Source organism: Agelaius phoeniceus, chromosome 31, assembly GCF_051311805.1.
Source record: "Agelaius phoeniceus isolate bAgePho1 chromosome 31, bAgePho1.hap1, whole genome shotgun sequence".
NCBI classification, from domain to species: domain Eukaryota; kingdom Metazoa; phylum Chordata; class Aves; order Passeriformes; family Icteridae; genus Agelaius; species Agelaius phoeniceus.
In genome coordinates this window covers 2,313,043-2,340,194 of record NC_135295.1, presented here as the reverse complement: position 1 = coordinate 2,340,194, position 27,152 = coordinate 2,313,043, and the positions used below count along the sequence as shown (strand labels likewise).

At 52.4% G+C, this 27,152-nt stretch overlaps 1 protein-coding gene across 18 annotated transcripts in view; it reads right to left on the bottom strand.

Moving 5' to 3' along the window:
• Window positions 1-27,152, bottom strand: part of MEF2D (myocyte enhancer factor 2D) — a 102,671-nt gene that overhangs the window by 20,222 nt on the left and 55,297 nt on the right. For all 18 annotated transcript variants that reach the window (XM_077192131.1, XM_077192123.1, XM_077192139.1 and 15 more), the window contains 4 exons: window positions 25,623-25,826; window positions 13,541-13,678; window positions 9,713-9,923; window positions 5,671-5,727 (listed from right to left, as the gene is read on the bottom strand). In XM_077192131.1, the coding sequence (XP_077048246.1) occupies window positions 5,671-5,727; window positions 9,713-9,923; window positions 13,541-13,678; window positions 25,623-25,826 (610 nt within the window). The remainder of the gene's footprint in view (window positions 1-5,670; window positions 5,728-9,712; window positions 9,924-13,540; window positions 13,679-25,622; window positions 25,827-27,152) is intronic.

Here is a 27,152-nt window from a genome sequence, read left to right as displayed (position 1 = left end):
CCAAATCCCTCCTACACCCCAGCAGGTTCACCCCAGGACAGGCAGCAGCCCCCAAGCTGCCCAACCTGCAGGGACTTCCCTTTGTGTTCCTGCAGAAACACCCAGCAAATCTGAGAGCCTGATCTGCAGCCAGGCTCTTTCCCTGCTTTGCTTGGGCACCACAGCCCTGCCAAGATGGGTAATTATTGGCACATTCACTTTTAAGGCCTCTCTCTGCTCCTGGGGCAGTGAAAAGGGGCTGTGGCAGAGTGAGGACTCAGTTCACTGCTCCCACTGCCCCTTTGAAGATCTGAGGTTCCCTCCTTTCCTCCTCCTCCTCCTCCTCCTGCTGCCCCACTTAAGGATTTTATGTGCAAAGAGAAGGGGAAAAAAAAAAGAAGAAAGGAAAGGAAGAAAAAAAAAATAAAAAGGAAAAGATTTGATGAACATCAGGAAAGGAATAAATTGGATCAGATTACTGTTCTGATGAGGGTTGGTTTTTTTTCATGAATAGGCCCCAAAGATAGAAAGGCGTTCAGCAATCACCAGGATTCAGCCCTCACATTCATTGCACGTTAGACCGGGAAAAATAGGTCGCTGATTGCATTATTAATGACATGCACATCGAGCTGCAGCTGCATTCCAGCAGGGGCTGCTGCCACCAACACTGCAGGGAGGGGGGCTCAGCAAAACCCCTGCACCCCTGGAGCTGCCCAGGGTGGGCACAGCGGGCACAGGGGTGGTAATGCTGCCCTGGATGCCAGCCCTGGGCCAGCTGTGGGACCAAGGGGAGCATTTCCAACCCCTGTGCCATCTGTGGGACCAAGGGAGCATTGCCACCCCTGTGCCATCTGTGGGATCAGAGCATTGCCATCCCTGTGCCATCTGTGGGACCAAGGGGAGTGTCACCACCCCTGTGCCATGTGTGGGACCAAGGGAGCATTGTCATCCCCTGTGCCATGTGTGGGATCAGAGCATTGCCATCCCCTGTGCCATCTGTGGGACCAAAGGGAAGTGTCACCACCTCTGTGCCACTTGTGGGATCAGAGCACTGCCACCCCCTGTGCCATCTGTGGCACCAAGGGCAGCACTGCCACCCCTGTGCTATCTGTGGGACCAAGGGGAGCATTGCCACCCCTGTGCCATCTGTGGGGTCAGAGCATTGCCACCCCTGTGCCATCTGTGGGATCAGAGCATTGCCACCCCTGTGCCATCTGTGGGATCAGAGCATTGCCACCCCTGTGCCATCTGTGGGATCAGAGCATTTCCACTCCCTGTGCCATCTGTGGGACCAAGGGGAGCATTGCCACCCCTGTGCCATCTGTGGGACCAAGGGGAGTGTCACCATCCCTGTGCCATCTGTGGGACCAAGGGGAGTGTCACCATCCCTGTGCCATCTGTGGGATCAGAAGGGAGCATTGGTGACACTCCCCTCTGACCCCACAGATGGCACAGGGGGTGGCAATGCTCTGATCCCACAGATGGCACAGGGATGGTGACACTTCCCTTGGTCCCACAGATGGCACAGGGATGGCAATGCTCCCCTTGGTCCCACAGCTGGCACAGGGATGGCAATGCTCTGACCCCACAGATGGCACAGGGGGTGCCAATGCTCCCCTTGGTCCCACAGGGGCACTGGCTTTTAGATTTATCAACAACAAAGGTGCAGAAATTCCTCAGGTGACCTGCAGTGCTGGTGGCCATGGAAAAGCCAAAAGAAACATTGAACCCTTTGATATTCTCCCTCCAATGCCATGGAATAGCCTAAAGAAATCTTAAATTCTTTGATATTCTCCTTCCCAAGGCCATGGAAAAGCCATAAGAAATGTTAAACTCTGATATTCTCCTTCCCAATGCCATGGAATAGCCAAAAGCAATGTTAAATTCTTTTATATTCTCCTTCTCAAGGCATGGAAAAGCCAAAAGAAACGTTGAACTCTTTGATAATCTCATTCCCAAAGCCATGGAAAAGCCAAAAGCAATGGTAAACTCTTTGATGTTCTCCTTCCCAGGGCCATGGAAAAGCCATAAGAAATGTTAAACTCTTTGATATTCTCCTTCCCATGACCATGGAAAAGCCATAAGAAATCTTAAATCCTTTGATATTCTCCTTCCCACTGCATGGATGCCCACGGGGCTCCCATGGCGAGCCTGTTTGAGGCACACCCTGTATCCCTGTGGGTTGGGGTGGCTCCCTGGGCTGCTTTGGGCTCCAGTGCTGCCCCCACTCACCCCCAAAGATGGGTGGGGTGGCCTTGGGCTGTCATTGCTTCTGTCATTGCCACGTGCAGCCAGCATGGATGCAGAGACAGGGGCTGCACTGCCCAGCCAAGGGAAGGAGTCTAAAAGAGGAGCTGTGACCATGTTCACAGGGCTCTGAGGGGAGAGATGAGGATCTGACTCCATGTTTCAGAAGGCTTGATTTATTATTTTATGATATATATTATATCAAAACTATACTAAAAGAATAGAAGAAAGGATTTCATCAGAAGGCTGGCTAAGAATAGAAAAAGAAGGATTGTCGCAGACATCTTTTATGGAAAATCCTTTCCTTGGGAATTTTCCTCCTGAGAAGCTGAGAGGCCTCAGGAACAAAATGCAAACAATGGTTATCTGCTGCTGTGGAATGCAACAGGTGCATCTGGGATTGGGCTCATGTGGTTGTTTCTCATTAATGGCCAATCACAGCCCAGCTGGCTCAGACTCTATCAGAGCCACAAACCTTTGTTATCATTCTTTCTTTTTCTATTCTTAGCCAGCCTTCTGATGAAATCCTCTCTTCTATTCTTTTAGTATAGTTTTAATATAATAACTATCATAAAATAATAAATCAAGCCTTCTGAAACATGGAGTCAGATCCTCATCTCTTCCCTCATCCTCAGACCCCTGTGAACACAGTCACACATGATAACAAAATCCTGGGACTGACTGAGACAGTCTGGACAGCTGGGCTGTGATTGGCCATTAATTAGAAACATCCACATGAGCCCAATCCCAGATCCACCTGTTGCATTCCACAGCAGCAGATAACCATTGGTGACATTTTTCTCCTGAGGCCTCTCAGCTTCTCAGGAGGAAAAATCCTCAGGAAAGGATTTTCCATAGAAGATGCCTGTGGCAGGAGCCCTCTGGCTCCTCTGGGCTGCCTTTGCAGGGGGAATTTGAGCGGGGACCCTCAGGGCTCAGCACCCCCAAAGGGGCAGGGGTGGGTGCTGCATGCCCAGGGTGGCACAGCCATGGAGTGTGGGCAGCATGCAGGGACACAGCACTGCAGGATCCGGCCAGAGGCACCCGCAGCTGATGACTCAGAGGCAGCAGGTGATCACTGAGTGCTGCAGAGACTGCAAGCGAGGAGGAGGAGGAGGAGGAGGAGGAGGAGGAAGAGATGTAGCAGGTATTTGAGCACTGCCAGAGCCACAGTGCCCTCCCAGAGGCACGAGGGGAGCCCCAGGGAGGGCGGGGAGAGTCTGGGGACAGCAGGGGTCTGGGGCTGGCCCCGCTGCTCAGCCCCATTTCCTGCAGTGGCAGCAGGAACGCAGGGAATGCTCGGGTGACGTCAATGCTGACATTCAGGGGCCCTGCCAAGCTCTGCACCCGCAGGGGCTGCTCCAACAGCTGACACGGGGGTGGATGGGGGGGAACGAGGCCCCAGAGCTGCCTGGGGCACGATGGCCCCTTCCCTGTGCCCTCCAGGATCAGCAAAGCTCCGTGCTGGGTGCTGGGAGACACTGCCCCTCAAAGCACCCTGGTGGGTTTTGCTGTGTGAACAAATCCCTCTGGGGCTGGCACGGTGCTGCCCAGCACAGGGAAATGGCAGAATCCAGAATCCTGAGTGCTCTGACAGCTGACATGGGGGTGGCTGTGGGGAATGGAGCCCCCAGAGCTGCCTGGGGCACGATGGCCCCTTCCCTGTGCCCTCCAGGATCAGCAAAGCTCTGTGCTGGGTGCTGGGAGACACTGCCCCACAAAGCACCCTGGTGGGTTTTGCTGTGTGAACAAATCCCTCTGGTGCTGCCCAGCACAGGGAAATGGCAGAATCCAGAATCCTGAGTGCTCTGACAGCTGACATGGGGGTGGATGTGGGGAATGGAGCCCCCAGAGCTGCCTGGGGGCTGTGCCACGATGGCCTCTTCGCTGTGTACCTCAAGGATCAGCAAAGCTGGGGGCTAGGAAAGCCCAGGGAGACACTGAGACACTGCCCCACAAAGCACCCTGGTGGGTTTTGCTCTGTGAACAAATCCCTCTGGTGCTGGCACAGTGCTGCCCAGCACAGGGAAATGGCAGAATCCAGAGCTGTATGATGGCCCCTTCCCTGTGTACCTCAAGGATCAGCAAAGATTCGTGCTGGGTGCTGGGAGACACTGGGATACTGCCTCACAGACCACCCTGGTGGGTTTTGCTGTGTGAACAAATCCCTCTGGTGCTGGCACAGTGCTGCCCAGCACAGGGAAATGGTTATTCCTGGCAGAATCCAGAGCTGTATGATGGCCCCTTCCCTGTGTACCTCAAGGATCAGCAAAGCTCCGTGCTGGGAGAGCCCAGGGAGACACTGAGACTCTGCCCCACAAAGCACCCTGGTGGGTTTTGCTCTGTGAACAAATCCCTCTGGTGCTGGCACAGTGCTGCCCAGCACAGGGAAATGGCAGAATCCAGAGCTGTATGATGTCCCCTTCCCTGTGTACCTCAAGGATCAGCAAAGATTCGTGCTGGGTGCTGGGAGACACTGGGATACTGCCCCACAGACCACCCTGGTGGGTTTTGCTCTGTGAACAAATCCCTCTGGGGCTGGCACGGTGCTGCCCAGCACAGGGAAATGGTTATTCCTGGCAGAATCCAGAGTGTAGGGGATGGGGGTCAGGTGGCACCATGCTGCAGAGCCAAAACTGGACCAACTCCACCCGAAAACCAGCGGGATCTGGCTCCAGTTTGGTTTCATCTGGGGTGATGTGGAATTCCACGCTGCTCTGTGCTGTCAGCTGGGCACCTACTGCAAAAAGGGGTGAGGAGTCAGGCTCAGGAGCTTTTGCTTGTGCCCTTGCCCTGGGATGGATGGCATCTACCCTGCCAAGGCTGGGAGCACTGCCAAGGCCAGTGCTGAGAGCAGCAGCTGCTTCCCAGCAGTACCCAGGGCTGGCTCTGGTTTTTGGGCTGTGCCTGCACCAGCAGTGGCCCAACATCCTCAGCCTGCAGATGGCAGAGGCAGATGTGGGGATGGAGATGTTGTTAGTGCATTTTACAGCTGAGGAGCTGAGCCATGAGGCCTGAGCCTCATTAGCACTGAGGCTCTCACAGTGGAAAAGGCCCTTAATGAGCTTCTTTTCCTTGCAGTAAAGTTCCTTTATAGGGCCCAAGCACGAGGAGGAGCTGGGTGTTAATTGATCAGAGAATTGGCTGCAGCAGCAGGAGCTGAACCCAGAGCTACCCAAATCCTGCTCTTTGGGGGTCACCTCCCTGCTCTGCAGCTCTCCCCAGAACCCTGGGCAGATGGAGACTGCTTGGTCACTGAAACCAGCACCCCCACCAAAGGCAGCCTGGAGCTCCACATGCCAACCCCTCCCACTGCCAAGAGCAGCAAAACCTTCCCCAGTGCTTCCCCACGGGCTCAACAGCAAAGCAAAATCCTGTGGGAGGTGTGGGGAGGGCAGGAGTGCCCCATGGAGCCAGGGCAGGGGCTGAGGGCTCCTTACTCACCCACGGGGCTGGGGCAGGCTCCGTTCGTGTTGTTCAGGTCTCCCCCAAGCATCGCCCCTGCAAAGCAAGAGCAGAGATGGGATCAGCATCAGGGCAGGAACAGGGGGAGCATCCCCGCTTTTGAGGGGCAGGGAGCACAGTGGAGGAAGGCAAAAAGGGAAAAAACAGGACTGCCTTGCTGGGGAGAAAGTCCTGGGCAAAAGGAGCAGCATTCCTGGTGATCAGGTTGGGAAATGTTATCCAGGCAGATCCGTTTCCTTTGGGAAGGAGCCAGGTGCACAGAGCCTGCTCCAGAGGAGGCAGCTTGGAAAACACTGCAGCTATTTGATTCCAAGCCCCCCTTTTGGGGGGGACACAGAGCTGGTGCTGCTGGGGGGAGAGAGAGCCCCAGCAGCATGAGAGGAAACAAAATCCCCCCCCCTGTAATGTTCACAGGGATGGAAACCACCCCACACTGCCAGGACACCACAGAGATCCCCACTCCCATCGTCCCAACACTTGCAGCAAAACGCTGAAATTCCCCACCAGACTGGGGAAAACTGGACCTTTTTATTCCCAAAAGGTTCACACCGATGGAAACCATCCCAAACTGCCAGGACACCACAGAGATCCCCACTCCCATCATCCCAACACTTGCAGCAAAGCGCTGAAATTCCCCACCAGACTGGGGAAAACTGGACCTTTTTATTCCCAAAAACCACAACGTTTTGCCTCGCCTGGAAGAAGACTCGATCTTTCTTCTGCCTTGTTATGAAGTTATTTCTGAAAGCCACCTATTCCCCAGCCGGGGCTGCCTGACCACGGCTGCAGCCAAGAGGCGGCGCGGAGGCTCCGGAGCTGCGACCGCAGTCAACCCGGAGCCCCGGGCTGGCCAACAGGGGGCTTTCGGTGCCAAACCCCACCTCTGAGCACTGCCCAGCCCTTCCCAAGCCAGATGGAGAAACCTGAGACACGAATCTTGATCCAGCCCGTGGCTCTCAGCGAGCCCCTGGAAGATGGAGGAGGGTGGGAGGGCTGAGCTGAGGGGAGAACAGTTACTCCTCATACGGCCCCAAAAATTGTATGGCCTGAGAAAGGGTGAAGTGACCCACTAGGTGTGGCGAGTGTGACACTGCAGCACCTCCCTGAAGGGATGGGGAGGCAAAGCCAGAGGTCCCTGTGCCTCCCAAGTGGCACAGAAGGGGCTCCAGCAGGGTTTTGTGGCTGTGCCCTGCTGTGGGAGCCCACCTGCAGCCCAGGCACTGTGGCCATGCTGCCACCTCCGTGGGTGAGTGATGCCAACCCACCCCCAGCCCTGTGCACCCACCCTTGGCTGCCCTTCTCCCACAGCATCCCTGAGCCAGCAGCACCAGGCACTGTCAGGGTACCCACCCAGCGCTCGCTGTGCATTTGCTTTGGAAACAACACAACCAGCTCTGGTGCAATGCTAAAAAAAAAAAAATTAAAAAAAAAAAGGAAAAAAAAAAGGATTTTTTTTCTAACATGCAAGGCCCTGGCTCCTATAAACAGGATTTCTTCCGTGTCCCAGGCAGCCAGTGAATGAGACACAGATGGCCAGACTTGGAACACCTCTGCGCTCACAACCACAAAATGATCCCCTGAAATGAGCAGGGAGAGAGCTGGAAACAGCGAGCCCCCAGAGGGGTCTGCTCCACCAGGAAGCCTCTTCTGCTCTCAGCTGAGGGGCCTCAGAGAGGGCAGGAGATCCCTGCAGCCTCAGCCATGGCTGCATGTGCCCGAGGAGGGCTCTGCCAGCCCTGCCTGCAGGGAAATGCTGCTCTCTGGGACTGATCCTGGAGGAGAATAACCCCTCTCTGCTCTCTGGGATCAGTCCTGGAGCAGAATGTCCCCTCTCCTGCAGCTCTGGGGCCTCATCCCGATACCTGAGTGCTCTGAGGCACTTTGGAGATGGTGGTGAGAGCAAAGAAGCTGTCTCTGAAGCACAGTTCCTGCTGCATCCCAGCCAGGCCATTCCTCCTGCTCATCCTGAGCCAGCACAAACCTGCTTCTGGAAGCACCTCCCAACCTTCCCTCCAAATCCATCCCCTTTGCAAAGCTCCCCAGAGCTCTCAAAGCCCCAGGGACCACAGCTGAGGACCCAAATGGTGCTCACTGGCACCAGCTCTGCCATTTGCAGCCTGGGTGAGTTTTACAGTGGCATCCAAAATAGGAGGAATATGATTTATGATCATAAAAGAGAGCCAGGCTGTGGTCACACACATTGTCCTGTCCCCCCTGCCACTACAGGGGACGTGGGTGACAACTGCTCTCTCCCCCAGCCTGTCCTGTGCCACCATGGGCTGGTCCCTGCTGGAAATGTCTGCTCCTCAGATCTGTCAGCACAGCCACATGAGTAATCACCCACAGCCAACTGCAGGCAGCACAGCCCAACTCAGAACAGCCCTTTTTAGGCAGCCAGACCCATGTCACCAGAGTGCCACCGGCGAGCTGGGTGCCAGCAGCCACCCCCAAGCCTGGGCATGGTGCCAGGTGAGTCATCTTGCACTGGCCAACCCAACCCAGCTCCTGCAGGGATCCAGCCCAGATCCTGCAGGGATCCAGCCCAGATCCTGCAGGGATCCAGCTCTCAAAGAGCCTCGGTAAGGTGGGGAGGTTGCCCTCAGTTTGGGGCACAAACAGAGCATCCATGGCTGGCAGGAGGTCACACACACTGAGGGGCAGCAACACTTCCAGAGAGCTTCTGCCACCCACAGGTGCTGGAATGTGGACCCTGGACAGGGGATGGAAGCAGCAGGGGTGTCCCCTCTCTCAGGATGCCCCACACTGGGTGCTGCAAGCCCAGCAGGCAGGAAGGATGAGGAGGTGAGTGTTGGGGAAGATGGAACAGGAAAGCTTTACAAATATGATTGTCTGGCAAAAGATTTTGAGAATATAGAAACTATAAGTGAGATTGAAATGAAAGCAAGCTTTGAGATCCCTCAGTTACTGAACAACTGGAAAACAATGGTGTGGCTGGACTGAAGGTGATCCCCTTTTGATGGAACAACACCCTCTGCTTGCAGGCAGGCCCAAAGAGGAGTTTTTAGGGTTTAAAATGTAGCACAGTATGGTAATGTAATGATTCTTATAGGCTGGATGTAAATGCTGTAGGATTTGTATCTTGTACTGGATTGGTTAGTGAGAATTAGAATATTCAGCACAGAAGAAGATTTATGGTATTGTAATGGGAACCTCACTCTCTTACGCTTTTGCTCTCTTACCCTTTTTACTCTCTTACCTTTTTTACTCCTTTACTCTCTTTCCCTCTCATCCTCTCTCCCCCTCTCTTCTCTCAGTCCTGCTCCAGCTGTGCCTGGCAGCTCCCAGCAGGGCCCTGCACCCAGGCCCTTTGCAATAAACCCCAAATCCCAAAAGGCCCCTGCACCCAGGCCCTTTGCAATAAACCCCAAATCCCAGCAGGGCCCTGCACCCAGGCCCTTTGCAATAAACCCCAAATCCCAGCAGGCCCCTGCACCCAGGCCCTTTGCAATAAACCCCAAATCCCAGCAGGCCCCTGCACTTGGCCCTTTGCAATAAACCCCAATACCCAAAAGGCCCCTGCACCCAGGCCCTTTGCGATAAACCCCAAATTCCAGCAGGGCCCTGCACCCAGGCCCTGTGCAATAAACCCCAAACTCCAAAAGGCCCCTGCACTTGGCCCTTTGCGATAAACCCCAAATCCCAGCAGGCCCCTGCACTTGGCCCTTTGCAAAAACCCCAAACTCCAAAAGGCCCCTGCACCCAGGCCCTTTGCAATAAACCCCAAATCCCAGCAGGCCCCTGCACCCAGGCCCTTTGCAAAAACCCCAAATGCCAAAAGGCCCCTGCACCCAGGCCCTGTGCAATGAACCCCAAATCCCAGCAGGCCCCTGCACCCAGGCCCTTTACAATAATAAACCCCAAACTCCAAAAGGCCCCTGCACCCAGGCCCTTTGCAATAAACCCCAAATTCCTGACCTGGCTGCAGAGATCTCTCATCTCCATCTGTCCCGACCATGCTACCCCCGACGCCCCGGCAGGTGAGGGGCTCCCAGTGGCTCACCTGCACTGGCTGGCCTCTGTGGCAGCCCTGGGGACACCGTGTTCCTCTGCAAGGCTGGCTGCTGTGGGGACAGGAGCCGGGGGTCTGTCAGCGAGGAGGTCACCAGGGACTGGGTGACCAGGGAGCTGCCAGGGTTGCTGAACTGCAGCGAGTTCTGGTTGGTCACCGGCACCGTCACGGGCATGGCGAAGTTCGGAGCGGGCACTGTGGACTGAACAGAGAGCAGAGGGTAAAGGGGAGCCAAGTTCCTGCAGCACAGCACAGCACAGCACAGCTGCTGGCAAAGGGGGCAGGCTCCTCAAACCTGCACTGCTGTGCTTGAACCCTGGCACCTTGCAGGGCATGCACCTGAGCCCAGTTCCCCAGCAGGAAAAGTTCCTGCAGCACAGCACAGCTGCTGGCCAGGGGGGGACAGTCAGGCTCCTCAAACTTGCACTGCTGCACTCAAACCCACACTGGAACCTTGCAGGGGATGCACCTGAGCCCAGTTCCCCACCAGGAAAAGTTCCTGCAGCACAGCACAGCTGCTGGCCAGGGAGGGACAGGCAGGCTCCTCAAACCTGCACTGCTGTGCTCAAACCCACCCTGGCACCTTGCAGGGGATGCACCAGAGCCCAGTTCCCACCAGGGAACACCAGCAAGAGCAATGGGCCGTTCTCTTGGACATAGCCAAGCTCTGCAAACAAGTGTTCTGGCCTCTTTTTCAGGCTGTATTTATTTACCCTCTGTGCTTTCAGGGCAGGCAAGGAGAGGCTGGGAGCAGCCCAGAGCATGAAGGTGGGCACCAGCCTGGTGGTCTGCTCCCAGCAGCACTGAGAGCAGCCCAGCTTGGCACTACCCTTCACCACAAGCAGGATTCTATTCTCCCTTCCTCAGCCAGCAGGAAGCCAGCAGTGGATCCCCATTCTGGGTGGCCAAGCACCTGGGAAGGACTCGTTTTGCTCCACAGAGCCCCTGGGTCACTCTGGGATCCCTCCTGTCTCCGCTGGGAAGGATGAGCTGACCCCAGGGATGCAGAGCATCACTAAAGCCCTATCCTTGGCTGCAGGTTGAGGAGCAGCTTCACCTACCAGCATCCCGTGGGAGCCAGAGCCGCTGTGATTATCCCAGCCACTTGTCTTATGTCACTGATTTGCTCTTCGTTAACAGGAGCTGGCACCTGCTTAGAGGCTTTAGCACGGGCTTTGCTTAAGTCCCACTTTAATTTGCTCTGGGATGGAGAGGGAGAGTAGCCCAGCACTGAATGGGACCATCGCAGAGCCAGAGTGGATCCCCAGTGAGGGAAGAGGGACTTGCAGCCTCCCCTCCTCCAAAAATCTGCTCCTCTTTAGGTCCTGCTCCTTAGGTGAGAGAGGGGGATGGCAGGAAGGAGTAGGACAGTGCTCACCCACGCCTCCCTGCCAGGAACTCTCCCCACCTGCCTCCCAAGGGCATCCTGTCCTTCAGAGCTACCCCGTGGCTGCAGCCGAGCCGCGGGGCCAGCGGCTCTGAGCCTGCGCCCTGGGGCTCAGCAACTCCCACAGCACCAGGGAGAGCTGGAACACGGAGCCCTCCCTCTGCTTAGCCCGGGAGCTCATCCTGCACGGCAGCAGAATCACAGGAGGAGGAGGAGGAGGAGGAGGAGGAGGAGGAGGAGGAGGTGGAGGAAGGTTTCTCGGGCGTTGCACGAACACCGGAGCAGCGTTGTGTAATAAATCACTGCCAACGCGTCCGCGCGCCTTCAGAGCTCCCAGAGAGGGAGAGGAAGAGCTGGAGCTCCTCCACACCACGGCATGAGCAGTGCCATGGTGGAGCTGGGAGCTGATACAGCAGCCCCAAGAGCTGAGATTTGCCTTAATGCACCTGCAGACAGGTGGGAGGCTGCCACTGCCCCGGCACAAGGGCAGCTTGCACATGGGTCCAAAGTCTGGGGGAGAAGATGCACACATCAGCCAAAATCCACCATTTCTGCTCTTGTTAGAAGGGAGGGCAAACACCAGAGGCAGAAGCCCCACAGGGCCCCTTCGTTAGCAGACACAGCTGTTGTTAAGCTGCTCCTCTGGGTTAGTTCTGCTCACACACAAAACCAACCCAGCGTTAAAATGGAAAAGCGTCTCCTTCAACCACACACTCCACCTGCACTGCTCGGCCCCTTGCTGCCAGGGAGGTTTAGTGGGGGAGCCAGATGCTCTATGCCCTGATGAGGAGCCACCCAGCACTTGAATGCCACCTGCTGAAAGGAGCCCTGGGCACAGATTGTCCCTGTGGATTGGCATGTCTGGATGGTGGGACCCCACTCAGGGCCCTGCCTTTGCAGCAGGCACGGTCTGAGGCTGAGCAGCCCCTGCTCACGAGGGTGTTCTGCACTAAGGACAAAGCTCAGGTGGCTTTCCAGCCTATTTTCCACTGTGGTAGGGCTTGTGCCAGGTGCTGGAGGGGTGCATGTCCTGCTGGGGCTCTACTCCCACCCCACACACCCTGGCAGGGTGGGAATCTGCACCCTCCTAGAGAAACCAGGGAGGCTGAGGCAGATCCACGTCCTGACAGAGCTAATCCTGCCCTGAACCCCTCTCCTCGCTGTCACAGCAGAGCTGCAAGAGATCATCACCACCTGCACTTTCCTCCACCTCCTCAGCCCCTCCAGGTCTCAGGGCAGCCTCCCCACCTCCTCCACCCTGAGATCCAGGGGATCAAAATGCAGATTTTGGGATCCTTTGCAAGGCTCGTGGAGCAACACAGCGCTGAGTCAGCAAAAAACCCCCAAAACCTGGAGATTTCACAAGGCCCAGTTCTCAACAAAAGCCTGAATTTTAACTTGTGGGGGCTTGCAAAGCACAGGAGGGCAGATTATTTTGGGTGGGGCTCTGTGTGTGTGTGTCATTTTTGCTGTGCTGCATCCAGCCCTGGACAGGAGCCTCCCCCCTGCTCCCACAGCATTAATTACTGCTGCAGCAACTCGGGGCTAATCCCCTGAAGAGCCCTTGCCTGCATCAATAGTCTCTGCTCCCTTGAACTAACAACTAATTTGAAACGTGTCCCCCTCCTCCTCCTCCCGTCTCCTGACACAAATCCCTTTCAGCACTGTCCTGATGCCACCCCAGTGCCAGTGACAGCTCTGGGATCACAGGCTAAAACCTCCCTGGATTTCTGCCACAGCCACCAGCTGCCCTGAGGGCTCGGTGGATTTGGGGGGAATTAATGTGGAATAGCCCAAACCAGGCTGAGCTTTGCAAGGATGTGAGAGGTCGGCGCCCGCCACCAGCTCACATGAACACCGGGATCTTAACCCAGACAAAAATCTGGGGGTTTTTTTTTGAGGAAAAGAGGGTGAAAAAGGAGACCCTAATCCAGCAGAGGAGATGAGACAAGCAATACCATCCTGCACTGCCTGGCCAGAGCCAAGGAGGGTCAGGAAGGAGTCTCCCAAGGCTGGGCAACAGGAAGGGCACTCAAGAGCCAGGTGCATTCAGGGCTGCAGGGGCTGCTGGCATCGGCTCCAAAGCAAAGCCATGCAAAATCCAAAATCCACCCCCCCATCACCTGGAGGCACCGGGGAGGGGGCCAGGGGGGGCTGCAGGCCACCAGCTACTCACTGCGAGCCGGTAACTCTGCATCATTTTATCAAACTCCTCATCAATCTTTTTATATTTCTCCTCCGTCTGCGGGGTCAGAGCAAACACTTCGTCCCCCTCGGGGCTCTCGCACTCCCTGTGCTTCTTGTTCAGCGCCTGTTACGTGTGGGGGGACACAGGGGGGGCCAGGGACAGGGCGAGGGGAGGTCGAACAGAAGAGAAACAAAACAGAAAAGAACATATAATGAAGGATTTCCAGCCACGGGCAGGTACTTACACCATATCTCTTGAACAGGATATCCAGATCCTCGCTGCCTTTGCGGTATTTATCCTCCATCAAGGGGCTCTGGTCTATGGAGTCGTCGCCGTCGGGCTCTGGGCTGTCACAGCCGTTAAAACCTTTCTTTCTTAACGTCTGCAAACACAACCGGAACAGTCTGAGGTGGGGAACGAGGGCAGCTCCCTGTGGGAAAGCCAGGGCAGCACTGGGAATGTTCCTGTGCCTGCTCTGGGCTGCCCTGACCCCCAGGGAGCGCTGACTCTGACCCTCATCCATGGAGGAAGTTTCCTGGATTTCAAAATAAACTAGAATCCACAAAAGTGTGAAATAGATTATAGACAGCAGTGTAGGTGGATCACTGGGTGAGAAATTGAGGGTTTGGGGTTTTTAGTGTGCAAGGTGGAGGGCACAGGGTGTCATCCTGGGTTTCTTCTTCCTCCTCCATGGGTTGGGGTGGCATTTTGTAATTGGGCAAAAAAGTCCTCATTGTGGGGTCTTTGGGATCAGATATTGGGTTAAAAGGGAAAATAATCCAGGTGTCAGCTCTTAATTGGATAGTTTAGTCTTAAAAAACCTTGTAACAAGAGATTGTTGGCCATTTTGTGCCTTCTCATGAAAAGCTGCCCAACTCATGGTTTTGAGACTGTTTTACTGATAAGAAATAATAAACACCTGAGTGTTTATTTAAACATGAACTACATCTCAAGTGCCTTCAATCCAGACACAGAGAAACCAACAACTGGTACCAGGTCCCCCCAAGAACCTCCCCTGGACCAGCACTTGCCCCTGTACAAACCAACAGCATCACCCCAAGACATCACTGACTTCAGTGGGGTTAAAAAATCAGGATACAACCCCTGGGCTTTGATGCCAGGGTGTCTCTAATTTAGGAATTACAGCATGGGGAGCAACAGAGAGGAACTTCCTTGTTTTTAAAGGTCACTGACTTCAGTGGGGTTAAAAAATCAGGATACAACCCCTGGGCTTTGATGCCAGGGTGTCTCTAATTTAGGAATTTCAGCATGGGGAGCAACAGAGAGGAACTTCCTTGTTTTTAAAGGTTCTGTTTACACCAGGACTGATTTGGCCATGCACAAACTCAGGTCCCCCCAAAAACATCCCCTGGCCTGCATGGACCAGCACTTGCTCCTGTACAAATCAACAGCATCACCCCAAGATGTTGCTGACCTCAGTGGGGTCAAAAAACCAGGATACAGCCCCTGGGGTTTGATGCCAACTTAGGAATTACAGCATGGGGAGCAACAGAGAGAAACTTCCTTGTTTTCAAAGGTTCTGTTTACACCAGGACTGAATCTGGCCCTGCACGAACTCAGGCATCTTTGTCACCTTCAGGTGCCACAACATCACGAAGGGGAAAAAAAAAAACCTTCATGCTCTTTGCTGTCCTGCAAAAAACAGGGAAAACCTGCTTCCAAGCAGCTAAACAGGAAAATAAACCCCGAAATTATAGGCAAATTGTCCAATCTGACAGAATTTCCTGACAAAAGCAGACGAGCGGCATTTGCCAAACGCAAAGGTGCCACAGGAAGAGCAGGACAGGACAGGGCATGTGGCACAGTGACAGCTGGGAGCCCTGCTGGGGTGACACAGGGGGTGATGGTGACAACACTGGGCAGCAAAGCCCATGCCAAGACTGGGCTCACAGACAGGGAAGGTTTGGGCACTGCTGCATCGTGTGGGAACTCAGCACATCGCTCCCGATGTCCAGAGATGCCAGGAGAACCCTTGGGGGTCTCGGAAATCCTGGAATGTTGCCAAGAGTGACAGCAGTTTGAGGACATGAGAATCACTTTAGAGTGAAGGGTGTAACAGGGACACATTTAGAGGGTGAAATATAAACTTTAAGGTTTTTGGTACAGGGGGGTTATGGAGACAAGATGGAGGGATCAGGGCGTGTCTCGTCCTTCTTCTTTCTTCTTCTTGTCTTCCATCTCCTGTGGTGATGTTGGCACTTGGGGATTGGTTTATGGTGAAGGTGCACTTGCCAACATGGGTGAAAAGTATTGGGAAATAAAGGTAAATATTGTGTATGTAGATTTTAGTATAAAAAGACACGACCGCCCCGTGGGTGGTCAGAGTGCCCTTGGCTGCCTTGCAGGTCAGACCTCTGCTGGGCAGACAGAAAATTTTGTAGATAAGAAACAATCAACAATCTGAAGATGGAAAAGCTGAAGAGTCCAGACTCGTCCTTTGAAACGCGGGGCACCCAAGAACCGCCCTACCCGTGTGGGGCAGAGACAGACAGACAGACAGACAGACAGACCCGACAGCATCGAGGTGATGAGGTGAGACAAGCACTGTGCCCCCAACAGGGCACAGGGACACCCCAAAGTGCCTCTCTCATGCTCACCAGCACACTGAGACCCACTTTAAATCCCTCTGTTTCCAACATATCAAAAGCAATGAAGGCATTATGATGGAACCAGCACTTGCCAACTCTTTTTCTTGTTTTTTTTTTTGCAGGAGTCAAAGATACAGAATTTCCTGGAAGTCTTGATGCCTTTTTATGCCAAATTCAGCAAGGGAAAAAAAAAATAATCTTGACAATTCTCTGTCTTCCTAAACAGCAACAAACATCTCCGTTCTGAGGCCAAAGCTTATTTGGGAGTGGCTCTTCAACTACCTGAGAGCTGCAGGAAACACAGGGCCCCTGGGGGAAATAAAAACCCTGCAGTGAATAAATCCCAGATGGGTTGGGAACTCTGCTGGCAGCATTTGCTCAGCACCACAGGTTGGGCTCGGTGGATCCTTTTGCAAGCAGAGGGCACCACACCCAGCCCAGCCTGATCTCCATCCAAGCTGAAGCTTTTCACAATATTTCCCATTAAAATTGCTCCTTCCTGGGCCTTCCCAGGCACCACTTTCACCCTCATTCCTGGATTCAGCTGCAGAGGGGAAATGTTCTTGTTCACATACAGAAGGACCCCACTCACTCCTGACCATGGTGGCATCTGATGCCCTGTCTGGTGTCACCAGTGATTCCTGACATCTAATAATTATTAATTAATTATCTGATAATAATGATTAGGAATAGTTCTTATACCTAACATTAACATTATACATATTATATTGTATTATATTATATTGTATTATATTAATATATTATATTATATTATATTATATTATATTATATTATATTATATTATATTATATTATATTATATTATATTATATTATATTATATTATACTATATTATATTATATTGTAGTATATTATATTGTAGTATATTATATTACATTATATTATATTAATATATAACATTATATTATATGAATATATTATATGAATATATTATACGAATATATTATATTATATTATATTATATTATATTATATTATATTATATTACATTATACTATATTCTATTATACTATATTATATTAATATAATATATTAATATATTCTATTATAATAATAACTGAGTAATTCCTGGTGTCCCTAATTCCTGTGCTGAGTGTCTGTAGAACAAGGCACTGGCAATCAGTCACTGCCATGAACAGGAGATTCCCAGGCCTTTTTCTGCAGTTTCCTGAGGACTTTTCCCTATTATTTTTCTATTTTAGTACGTGTCCTTGTTTGTTCTCAGAATGGCCCAAAAGAGGAAGAAGTGCTGCTGCTGGGGAAGGAACAGCTTTGCCTTTTTTTTTGGTGGTTTTTTTTTTGAAACTGCTTTTTGTGGATTTTTTTTTTTTCCAAAACCTTTTGTTTCGCCGACGCAGCCAAAAGACAGAAAGTTGAGCTTTTCCCTAAAAAAAAAAATAAGTTTTTTTTTTTTTCCTTTTTCTCTTTCAGAGGCAAAATGGAAAAAAAGTTGTTCCATGAGCAGCGAAGCAATGAAGCTGGGTTTCCTCTCTGGTGTCTAACACGGGGCTGTGCCCATCTCAACACAATTCCCTCTGCAGGGACAGGAGCTGGAGCTCTCATTTCTTCCCTACCATCCCTGCCTGGGGATTGGGAAGGTAATCCGTGAAAAAAAATCAAAATAAAAAAAATCAAATCAAAATCGAATCAAAATCAAATCAAAACCAAAAAACTAAAATTAAAAAATCAAAAAAAAAATCAAATCAAAGCCAAAAAATCAAAATAAAAAATTTAAAAAATCAAATCAAAAACAAAAAATCAAAATCAAATCAAAATTTAAAAATCAAATCAAAATCAAAATCAAATCAAAATCAAAAAATCAAATCAAAATCAAAAAATCAAATCAAAAACAAAAAAAAAAACAAATAAAAAACAAAAAGTCAAATCAAAATAAAAAAATCAAAATCAAATCAAAATCCAAAAAATCAAAATCAAATCAAAATTTAAAAATCAAATCAAAATCAAAATCAAAAAATCAAATCAAAATCCAAAAAATCAAATCAAAATCAAAAAATCAAATCAAAATCGAATCAAAAACAAAAAATCAAAATAAAAAAATCAAAAAAATCAAATCAAAATCCAAAAAAATCACAATCAAATCAAAATTTAAAAATCAAATTAAAATCAAAAAAAACAAATTAAAATCCAAAAAAATCAAAATCAAACAAAAATTAAAAAATCAAATCAAAATAAAAATTTTAAAAAAAATCAAATCAAAATTCAAAAAAATCAAAATCAAACCAAAATTAAAAAAAAAATCCTTGAAAATTCCTCTCCTCCAGCAACAGCTGTTGGCAGGTTCAGAAGATGTAGGGATGGATGGATTTTTTCAAGAGGTTCAAGCCAAGCAAAAAGATCCTTTTTAAAACCTGCAGCAACGATGCCACCAGGGAGGTTTTTAGGCAGCTCCCAGAGCCCTCAGCTCTGCCTGTATTTGACACCTGAACCAAGCACAGGGACGAGCACAGGGCTGCCACCACCAGCCCGAGCATTTTGCCACAATAAATGGCAAAAAAATTCAAAATACATTTTTAAAATTATAAAATAAAAGATAAAAAAATTTAAAAATAAAACATATAAAATCATCCTGGGGGTTGTTTCCTCAAAAACTGTCAAGGAAAGCAGTGGGACAGGGTGGATGTGGCTCTGCTCACCCTGAAATATCTCACAGCATCTGCCCTTCATCTCTCCCCAGCTCCTTCTCTAACACATCTTTGTGTTTGCTAACCAGCTCTGCCTTGGTGATTTTGCTCTCCCCATAAAAAATCAGCCATAACTTCATTGTCTGTGACACCCACAGTTCCTTGCATTCTGGGTTTGCAGCAGCTGAGCTGTGAGGGGCAGCTGTGGTGCCACCATCCCTGCTCCTGCAGGAAAGCCACCACCAGCCCCAGCATTTTGCCATTTCTAAACCCACATAAAATCATCCTGGGGGTTGTTTCCATAAAGACTGTGTCCAGGAAAGCAGTGGGACAGAGTGGATGTGGCTCTGCTCATCCTGAAATATCTCACAGCATCTGCCCTTCACCTCTCCCCAGCTCCTTCTCTAACACATCTTTGTGTTTGCTAACCAGTTCTGCCTTGGTGTTTTTGCTCTCCCCATAAAAAATCAGCCATAACTTCATTGTCTGTGGGACCCACAGGTGGGTTTGCAGCAGCTGAGCTGTGAGGGGCAGCTGTGGTGTCACCATCCCTGCTCCTGCAGGAAAGCCACCAGCAGCCCCAGCATTTTGCCATCTCTAAACCCACATAAAATCATCCTGGGGGTTGTTTCTTCAAAAAACTGTGTCAAGAAAAGCAGTGGGACGGGGTGGATGTGGCTCTGCTCACCCATACCCTGAAACTGCTCTAAGCATCATCCCTTCATCTCTCCCCAGCTCCTTCTCTAACACATCTTTGTGTTTGCTAACCAGCTCTGCCTTGGTGATTTTGCTCTCCCCATAAAAAATCAGCCATAACTTCATTGTCTGTGGGACCCACAGGTTCTTGCAGGGTGGGTTTGCAGCAGCTGAGGAGCAGTGAGGGGCAGCTGTGGTGTCACCATCCCTGCTCCTGCAGGAAAGCCACCACCAGCCACAGCATTTTGCCATCTCTAAACCCACATAAAATCGTCCTGGGGGTTGTTTCCTCAAAAACTGTCCAGGAAAGCAGTGGGATGGGGTGGATGTGGCTCTGCTCATCCATACCCTGAAACAGCTCTCAGCATCATCCCTTCATCTCTCCCCAGCTCCTTCTCTAACACATCTTTGTGTTTGCTAACCAGCTCTGCCTTGGTCTCTCTGCTCTCCCCATAAAAAATCAGCCATAACTTCATTGTCTCTGAGCTCCTTGCATTGTGGCTTTGCAGCAGCTGAGGAGCAGCAAGGGGCAGCTGTGGTGCCACCATCCCTGCTCCTGCAGAAAAGCCACCACCAGCCCCAGCATTTTGCCATTTCTAAACCCACATAAAATCATCCTGGGAGTTGTTTCCTCAAAAACTGTTCAAGGAAAGCAGTGGGACGGGGTGGATGTGGCTCTGCTCATCCTGAAATATCTCACAGCATCTGCCCTTCACCTCTCCCCAGCTCCTTCTCTAACACATCTTTGTGTCAGCTCAGCTTTGCCTTGGTCTCTCTGCTCTCCCCAGCCACCAATGCTGTAAAATCAGCCATAACTTCATTGTCTCTGAGCTCCTTGCAGGGTGGGTTTGCAGCAGCTGAGGAGCAGCGAGGGGCAGCTGTGGTGTCACCATCCCTGCTCCTGCAGGAAACCCACCAGCAGCCCCAGGAAACATCAAACCAGAAAAAAACAACACAAAAAAATCCTTCCTGTAAACCTGTGACAGCGACCCTGAGCTGGGATTGTGGCCCTGGGGCTGGGCTGTGACCTGTGACACTGAGAGGAGCTGCAGGGAAGGGGATGGGGACAAGCCCCAGGGCTGAGCAAGGCGCTGCTCTGCAGCACAGGAAGCACCAGGCTGGAGTGGCAGCAGGACACGAGCCAGGGCAGCGTGCCTTGCAGCAATCTGCTGCTCTCTGAGACAACAACATGAGAGCTTGGGGACAACAAAATGCCATTTCCAGCCATACGGGCGTTGGCTGCTGCTTCTTTTGGGTTTTTTTTACCAAAAAAAAAAAAAAAAAAAGTGCATCCCACATTTTGAGCTTTTTTGTCGAGATGATGTAAAAGGAAAATAATTCTGCTGGAGCGGGAATGAAACCCAAAGATTCCTGTGTTTGGGATCTCTGCAAGGTCTTTTAGAAAAGAACTTTCCTTCTCATTCTTCCTCTTTTATTTTGCCAGGGAAAAAAAAACCAAAAAACCAGAAGATGCAAAGAGGTTTTCAGGAAACCTTTCTGTCACTGGGCTGCAGCCAGCAGAACACAACAATTTTTCATATGGAAGAAATTTAAAAGCAGAAAATTTTCAGAGAGAACCAGGGGGAGAATTTCCCATTGCAAAGCCCACCTCAGTCATCACCTGCCCCTCAGGTCCCCCCCATTCTATCAGGACCCGCTGCACATCCTGCTTTTCCAGGCAATATTCTCACTTCCATGACTGCAGCTCACAGGGGAGCAGATTTCCAGCCCGAGGAGGGGAAGAGAGCAGCAGGAAATGCAGAACATGTGAGAGGAAACCATGCTCAACCAGGATGCAGTCGACTTCCCTTAGAAGGAGGGAGCCTCAACCACTCTGGGCTTTGGGGAAGTCTGGATGAGGATAAGGATGAGAATGAGGATGAAGACATTGACACTGGCAGCTGCCCCTGCATTTCAGCACCTCCCCAGCATCCTGCAGAATGCCTGATTTAACACATCCTGGGGAATGCCAACCCCGCGAAGGCGACCGAGGGGGAAAAATCAGCCCCTCCGGGACACTCAGCCAAGCAAAGGGCAGAAACAGCTGGGTGCCTTTAAGTGGCTGTGGAGCATCCTGGTGCTTGCTGAGCTCTGCCCTGTCCAAGCCCTCTCTGAGGAGCTGGCACGTCAGCCAGGCTGGCAGGAAACGAGAAGCGACAGCGAGCCCCAAAGCCGGCGTGATCCCGGCTGGGCGGGCACGTGGCACCCAGCGTGCCCAGCTGGGGGCTCAGCTGGCCCCCCCCGACTCAGGAAACCCCCCTCTCTGCACCAGAGAGATTTTCTCTGACTTAAAAGCCTGCAGGAACCGGGATTTGGTCTGGCACGGAGAAGCTGCGGGGGCTGCGTGGCTGGATCCCGCTCCTGATGGACAAAGCTGAGCCCTGGCACTGCTGAAACCCCACCCTGGGGGGGTCCCTGTCAGCACCCAGGACACCCCTCTGGCTGTCCTGAGCAGCCCAGAGCCCGGCCAGGGGGCTCAGGGAGCCTGGCACAGAGCCCACAATGCCTGTGTGGGTTTGATTATGACCCCTGGAGCAAGTCACCAACCTTAGATGAAGATCTGCAAGCCACAACAGTTTAAGTAGAATAATAGTGAAGTTATCACGGGGTGGAAAAGTAGATTTTGGGGTTTTCTGGTATGGGGGTTCAGGGGGCAAGATGGAGGGATCTGGGCATGTCCAGCCTTTCTCCTTCTTCTTCTTCTTGGCCTCCATCTTCTGCTGTGATGGTGGCACTTTGGGATTGGTTTAGAGTAGAAGCTCAGTGTCTAACACAGGTGATAGGTATTGGGAAGTAATTGTAAATATTGTACAGGTAGTTTTTAGTATAAAGACATAACCCTGCCCTGGGGCAGGCAGAGTGCCTGGAACTGTCCTGCTGGATGGACCTTGGCAGGGCAGGAGAGAATTTTTTATAGATAAGATACAATAAACAACCTTGAGAGCGAGAAATGAAGAGCCCTGACTCCTTCTCCAAGTGCTTGGGCTGGGAAAAGAGACTTTGGAACTTTTCTTGGGGTCACTGTGAGCAGCAGAGATCCCAACAGGGAATGGGCCCCAAAAGGCAGCTGGGGTGTGGGACCCCTCCTGAGCTAGGGCTGGGTATGCTCAGCATGGAGCAGCTCTGCCTCTCACTAAACATCCACAGGAGAAACCCCTCGAGGACATTCCTGTGCCCTCAGTCCCACCCTCAGATGCACCTCCCCAGCACCAGAAACCAGGAGATCTCATGTTTGCTGTTGTTTTCAAACGTAATTTGGACAGAGCAACTCATGCTGCCTTGAGCTGTGGTACCAGTGCTGCTGGGCCCAGCCTGGCAGTGCTTGGCTTAACCCTCCAGAGCCACTGCTCGCTCCCCTTCCAGCAGAAAAACAAAATCAAGAGGCTTCTGCCTCAATTCCTCCAGGTCCTGGCTGCTCCTCATCCTTCCTGAGATGCTGCCAGAGCCACTCAGGGCCGAATCCCTCAGCAGGAAGGGCAGGCAGACATCACAGGGAAGGTGGGCTGATGCAGCAGCCCCTTGAAATCCACTTAAAATCACATTCGGTGGGAAAATCCCAGCCTGGGCTGTCACAGTCTCTAAATGCTCAATGTGGGGAAGCTTCCAGAACGAGAAGAAACTTTTTGTGAGTCAAGTTCAACTGGGAGCCACCAAGAAACAGGAGATAAATTGGATTTGTGTGCAGTGGGGACACAGCTGGGCTGTTGGAACCTGACCTGGGTGAGGAGAAAAAGAAACCAGCACCGAGAGTAGGAATGGGGGGGCTTGGATTGAGAAAACATTAAAAAATCTTCAAGCAACCCCAACTCCTCCCAGACAAGACAAAGATGAGGAGGGATGCTTGAGCAGCCTCCAAACCTGCCTGCACCCCAGCAGGTTTTGCTCCATGAGAGCTCTGCCAGCAATCCAAGCCGAGCCCGGCGTGTTTGGGTTTTTTTCCCTGCCATCCACCAATATCCTTCCGCTCCCGATGTTCCTCTCTGGCTGGCTTTGGATGCAGATCCAGCTTTTCATGTGGTGCAAACACAACGTTTCTTTGGGTGCCAAGGACTGTGTGTAACTTGTCGGCTTGGGAGTGTTTGCATCTTGGACCATAAGGGAACAGAGAAGGCTGCCCAAAATGTTTATGGTATTTTTAGGCCAAGACAAATCTGTTCAATGCTGCGAGCGCGGGCTGAGCATCCCGGAGAGGCTGCCAGCATCTGCACAGCAAAAAGGGGCATGACCTGCATCCAACTGGCCAAAAAGGACATTTTGGAACCATTTTTAAGGCTCCTACAAAGCTGTGCTGTGGCAGAAGGGTCTCCAAACTCCCAGCGAAGGAAGGCAGATGCTGCGAGATGCTCGGTTCAGCCATGGGGTGAAAACTTCAAGTTCAAATCTCTCAAAAAGATACATTTTACAGAGCATAAAAAAGAAGAGGAAAGCAAGATTTTTGGGGCAAGATGCAGGCTGGGGTTTTTTTTCCCTTCCCCATGAAATCAAAGGCTGAGCACACTTGCCAAGGGGCACCAAAGGAATTCAGAGGCAGAAGCAGTGCAGGCTGTGCTGCTCCACTCTGCCACCAGTGGCTCTGAGGGCATTAACTGCTGCCCATAAAGTCACTAATTACAAAGCCAAGCCCTTCATTTGCCTGTCTGTCCTGGTTTAATGGCAGCTGCCCCCATGCTGAGGACCCTGCAGCTCCATCTGCCCAGCCACTGTGAGGGGGAGGATGTGACCAAGGACCCAGGCACTGCTGGCACTGTCCTGAGAGCCAAATGTGCCCCCTGCTCCAGCCCAGAGATGCTCTGCCAGCACCAGGGACAAGGACAAAGCTGAGCAGAGGGCCAGTGTGGGCAGCTGAGCATCTCCTGCAATGGCAGCAGGCTGGAGGAGGGCAGCCTTGAAGTGAGCAGAGCTTGGGCACGGTGCCAGTGGCAGTGCTGGGCATGGGTCAGACTGAGAGTGCTTGGGCCATCCCTGGAGACCCACAAAACACAGCCAGACAGGCCTTGAGCAAACCCACCAAGCCATGAGCTTGGCCATGCTTTGAGCAGGCCCTGGACCATCCCATGAGCTTGGCCATGCTTTGAGCAGGCCCTGGTCCATCCCATGAGCTTGGCCATGCTTTGAGCAAGGCCTGGACCATCCCATGAGCTTGGCCATGCTTTGAGCAGGCCCTGGACCATCCCATGAGCTTGGCCATGCCTTGAGCAGTTCCTGGTACATCCCATGAGCTTGGCCATGCTTTGAGCAGGCCCTGGTCCATCCCACCTGGACCATCCCATGAGCTTGGCCATGCTTTGAGCAGTTCCTGGTCCATCCCATGAGCTTGGCCATGCTTTGAGTAGTTCCTAGACCATCCCATGAGCTTGGCCATGCTTTGAGCAGGCCCTGGACCATCCCATGAGCTTGGCCATGCCTTGAGCAGGCCCTGGACCATCCCATGAGCTTGGCCATGCTTTGAGCAGGCCCTGGACCATCCCATGAGCTTGGCCATGCCTTGAGCAGGCCCTGGACCATCCCATGAGCGTGGCCATGCTTTGAGCAGTTCCTGGTCCATCCCATGAGCTTGGGCATGCTTTGAGCAGGCCCTGGACCATCCCATGAGCTTGGCCATGCCTTGAGCAGGCCCTGGTCCATCCCATGAGCTTGGCCATGCTTTGAGCAGGCCCTGGACCATCCCATGAGCTTGGCCATGCTTTGAGCAGTTCCTGGTCCATCCCATGAGCTTGGCCATGCTTTGAGCAAGGCCTGGACCATCCCATGAGCTTGGCCATGCTTTGAGCAGTTCCTGGTCCATCCCATGAGCTTGGCCATGCCTTGAGCAGGCCCTGGTCCATCCCATGAGCTTGGCCATGCTTTGAGCAGGCCCTGGTCCATCCCATGAGCTTGGCCATGCTTTGAGCAGGCCCTGGACCATCCCAGCTGGTCCATCCCTCCTGAATTCCCCTGCAATTTGGCCACTGGTGCCCTCCCACAACCTCACTGTGTCTGAATATCAGGTGGGGGCAGTGTCACCAGCTGCACCAGGTATTTCAGAACAATGCCACCAGCTGCACCAGGCATTTCAGAACAATGCCACCAGCTGCACCAGGCAGTCCAGCAGCAGCCCCAAATCCACCTCATGGTTTGTCTGGATTCCACAGCAGGGTCCAACACAGCAAACCTGCCCCTCAAGCTTCAGGCCAGCGGATCACCACACAACTGGAGACAACTCTACCACCCAGAACAGAGTTATTTTCACGGCTTTGCTGAACCCAAACCACGCCAAATCCACCTGAGTGTGGCAGATCTGCTTGCCCCATGCCCTCCCTGCGTGCAGAACGGTCCCAGCCTCAGCCCTGGCCCCAGCCTGGTGGCACAGCTGGGCCTCACCTCGATGATGTCGGCGTTGGTCCGGCTCTCGTGGGGCTCGTTGTACTCGGTGTACTTGAGCAGCACCTTGTCCATGTCGGTGCTGGCATACTGGAACAGCTTGTTGGAGTGGTTGAAGATGATGAGGGCGATCTCACAGTCGCACAGCACGCTCAGCTCGTAGGCTTTCTTCATCAAGCCAAACTTACGCTTGGTGAAGGTCACCTGAAAGCAAGGACAGCCACGGTCAGAAGCTGTGGCCACGCTGCCAGCAGCTCCCAGAGGCAAATGGAATGACCACTGGGGGAAGAGGAAAAGGAAGAAGGGGAATGCAGAAGGAATATTCTGTCTCAGTTTCCCCAACTGGAGCCAACCCCAAGCTCTCCTCTCTCGCCTCCCTCTTCCCAACGGTTCCTATTGCTGCCTATTTTGGGATCCTCCAAAGGCAGACACTTCACAAGCACAAAGATGATTATCAGCCTTGGAAATCACATATTGCCAAATCAAGAGAAAATAAATTTCAGCAAAATCCCCAGCAGAGCTGCCATCTGTCCGGGGGCTGCGGGTTTTTAAGTGGAATATTCAAGCCATGGAGATCTTGTCCTCTCTCGCTGCAGCTGTGCTGTGAGTGCCCAACCCTGGGGGCCACAGAGCTGGGGCTCAGCACCCCAAAACCACCCAGGGGTAACCACTTTCCTGCTCACCAGCCCCCATTGATCCCTCCCCCAAGGGCACCATGAGCCCCCCTATGCCAGGGGCTGCCCAGCTGCCACTTCCACCTTGCTGAACCAAAACCTCCCACCTTGCTGCCCCTTTGTGGGACCTCACTGGGGGGTTCTCCTTTCCTTGCCTGCCCAAATGGGGTCCCCTGTCTCCCCAGTCTGCCCTGCTTTGAGCTGTGAGCAGAGCAGGAGCAATCCTGGAGGGCTGGGGCTGGGTGCTGGCTCCAGCAGCAGCTCCAGCTGCAGGGCAGACGTTGGGCTGTGACTCCCAGCCCACGCTCAGCTCTCACCACCACACTCCTAACAGGAGCCAGCTGCTGGAGAAGGAGCTGGTTTGGGGCTCCCTGGCCCTGCTGCAGTGCAGACAGAGCTGCTGAGGGTCCCCCACCCCCTGAACAGGCAGCACGCTGATGGGGAAGGCACGAGGCTTGGCCAATGCCCTCCGAGCAAATAAAAAAACAGAAGAAGAAAAGAAGAGGCAGGAGGTCATGGCTTTGTGCTAAGCATTGCTCTGGGAGCAAAGCAGCCTCCAGGGAAGGGTTGGAGATGAGCTGAGATGCCCTGGGGTGCCAAGACCTGCTCCCTTCTCCACGTGGGAAGGTTGCACTCCACTCTGGGCCTCCACCACAGCATCAGTTTTGCAACTGAACAGCTTTAATTTGCAGAGCTGAGGGAGGAGAGTGAATGAGGCTGCTGCATCCCAGCCACAGGCCATGGAGCTGCCAGCAGCACCCAGAATGCAGCCTCAGGGTCCTGCAGCCCTCGAGACAAAGCCACGAGTGGCAGGAGGGCAGAGCAGGGGCAGCTCTGGGCACGCTTGGCAAGGGAG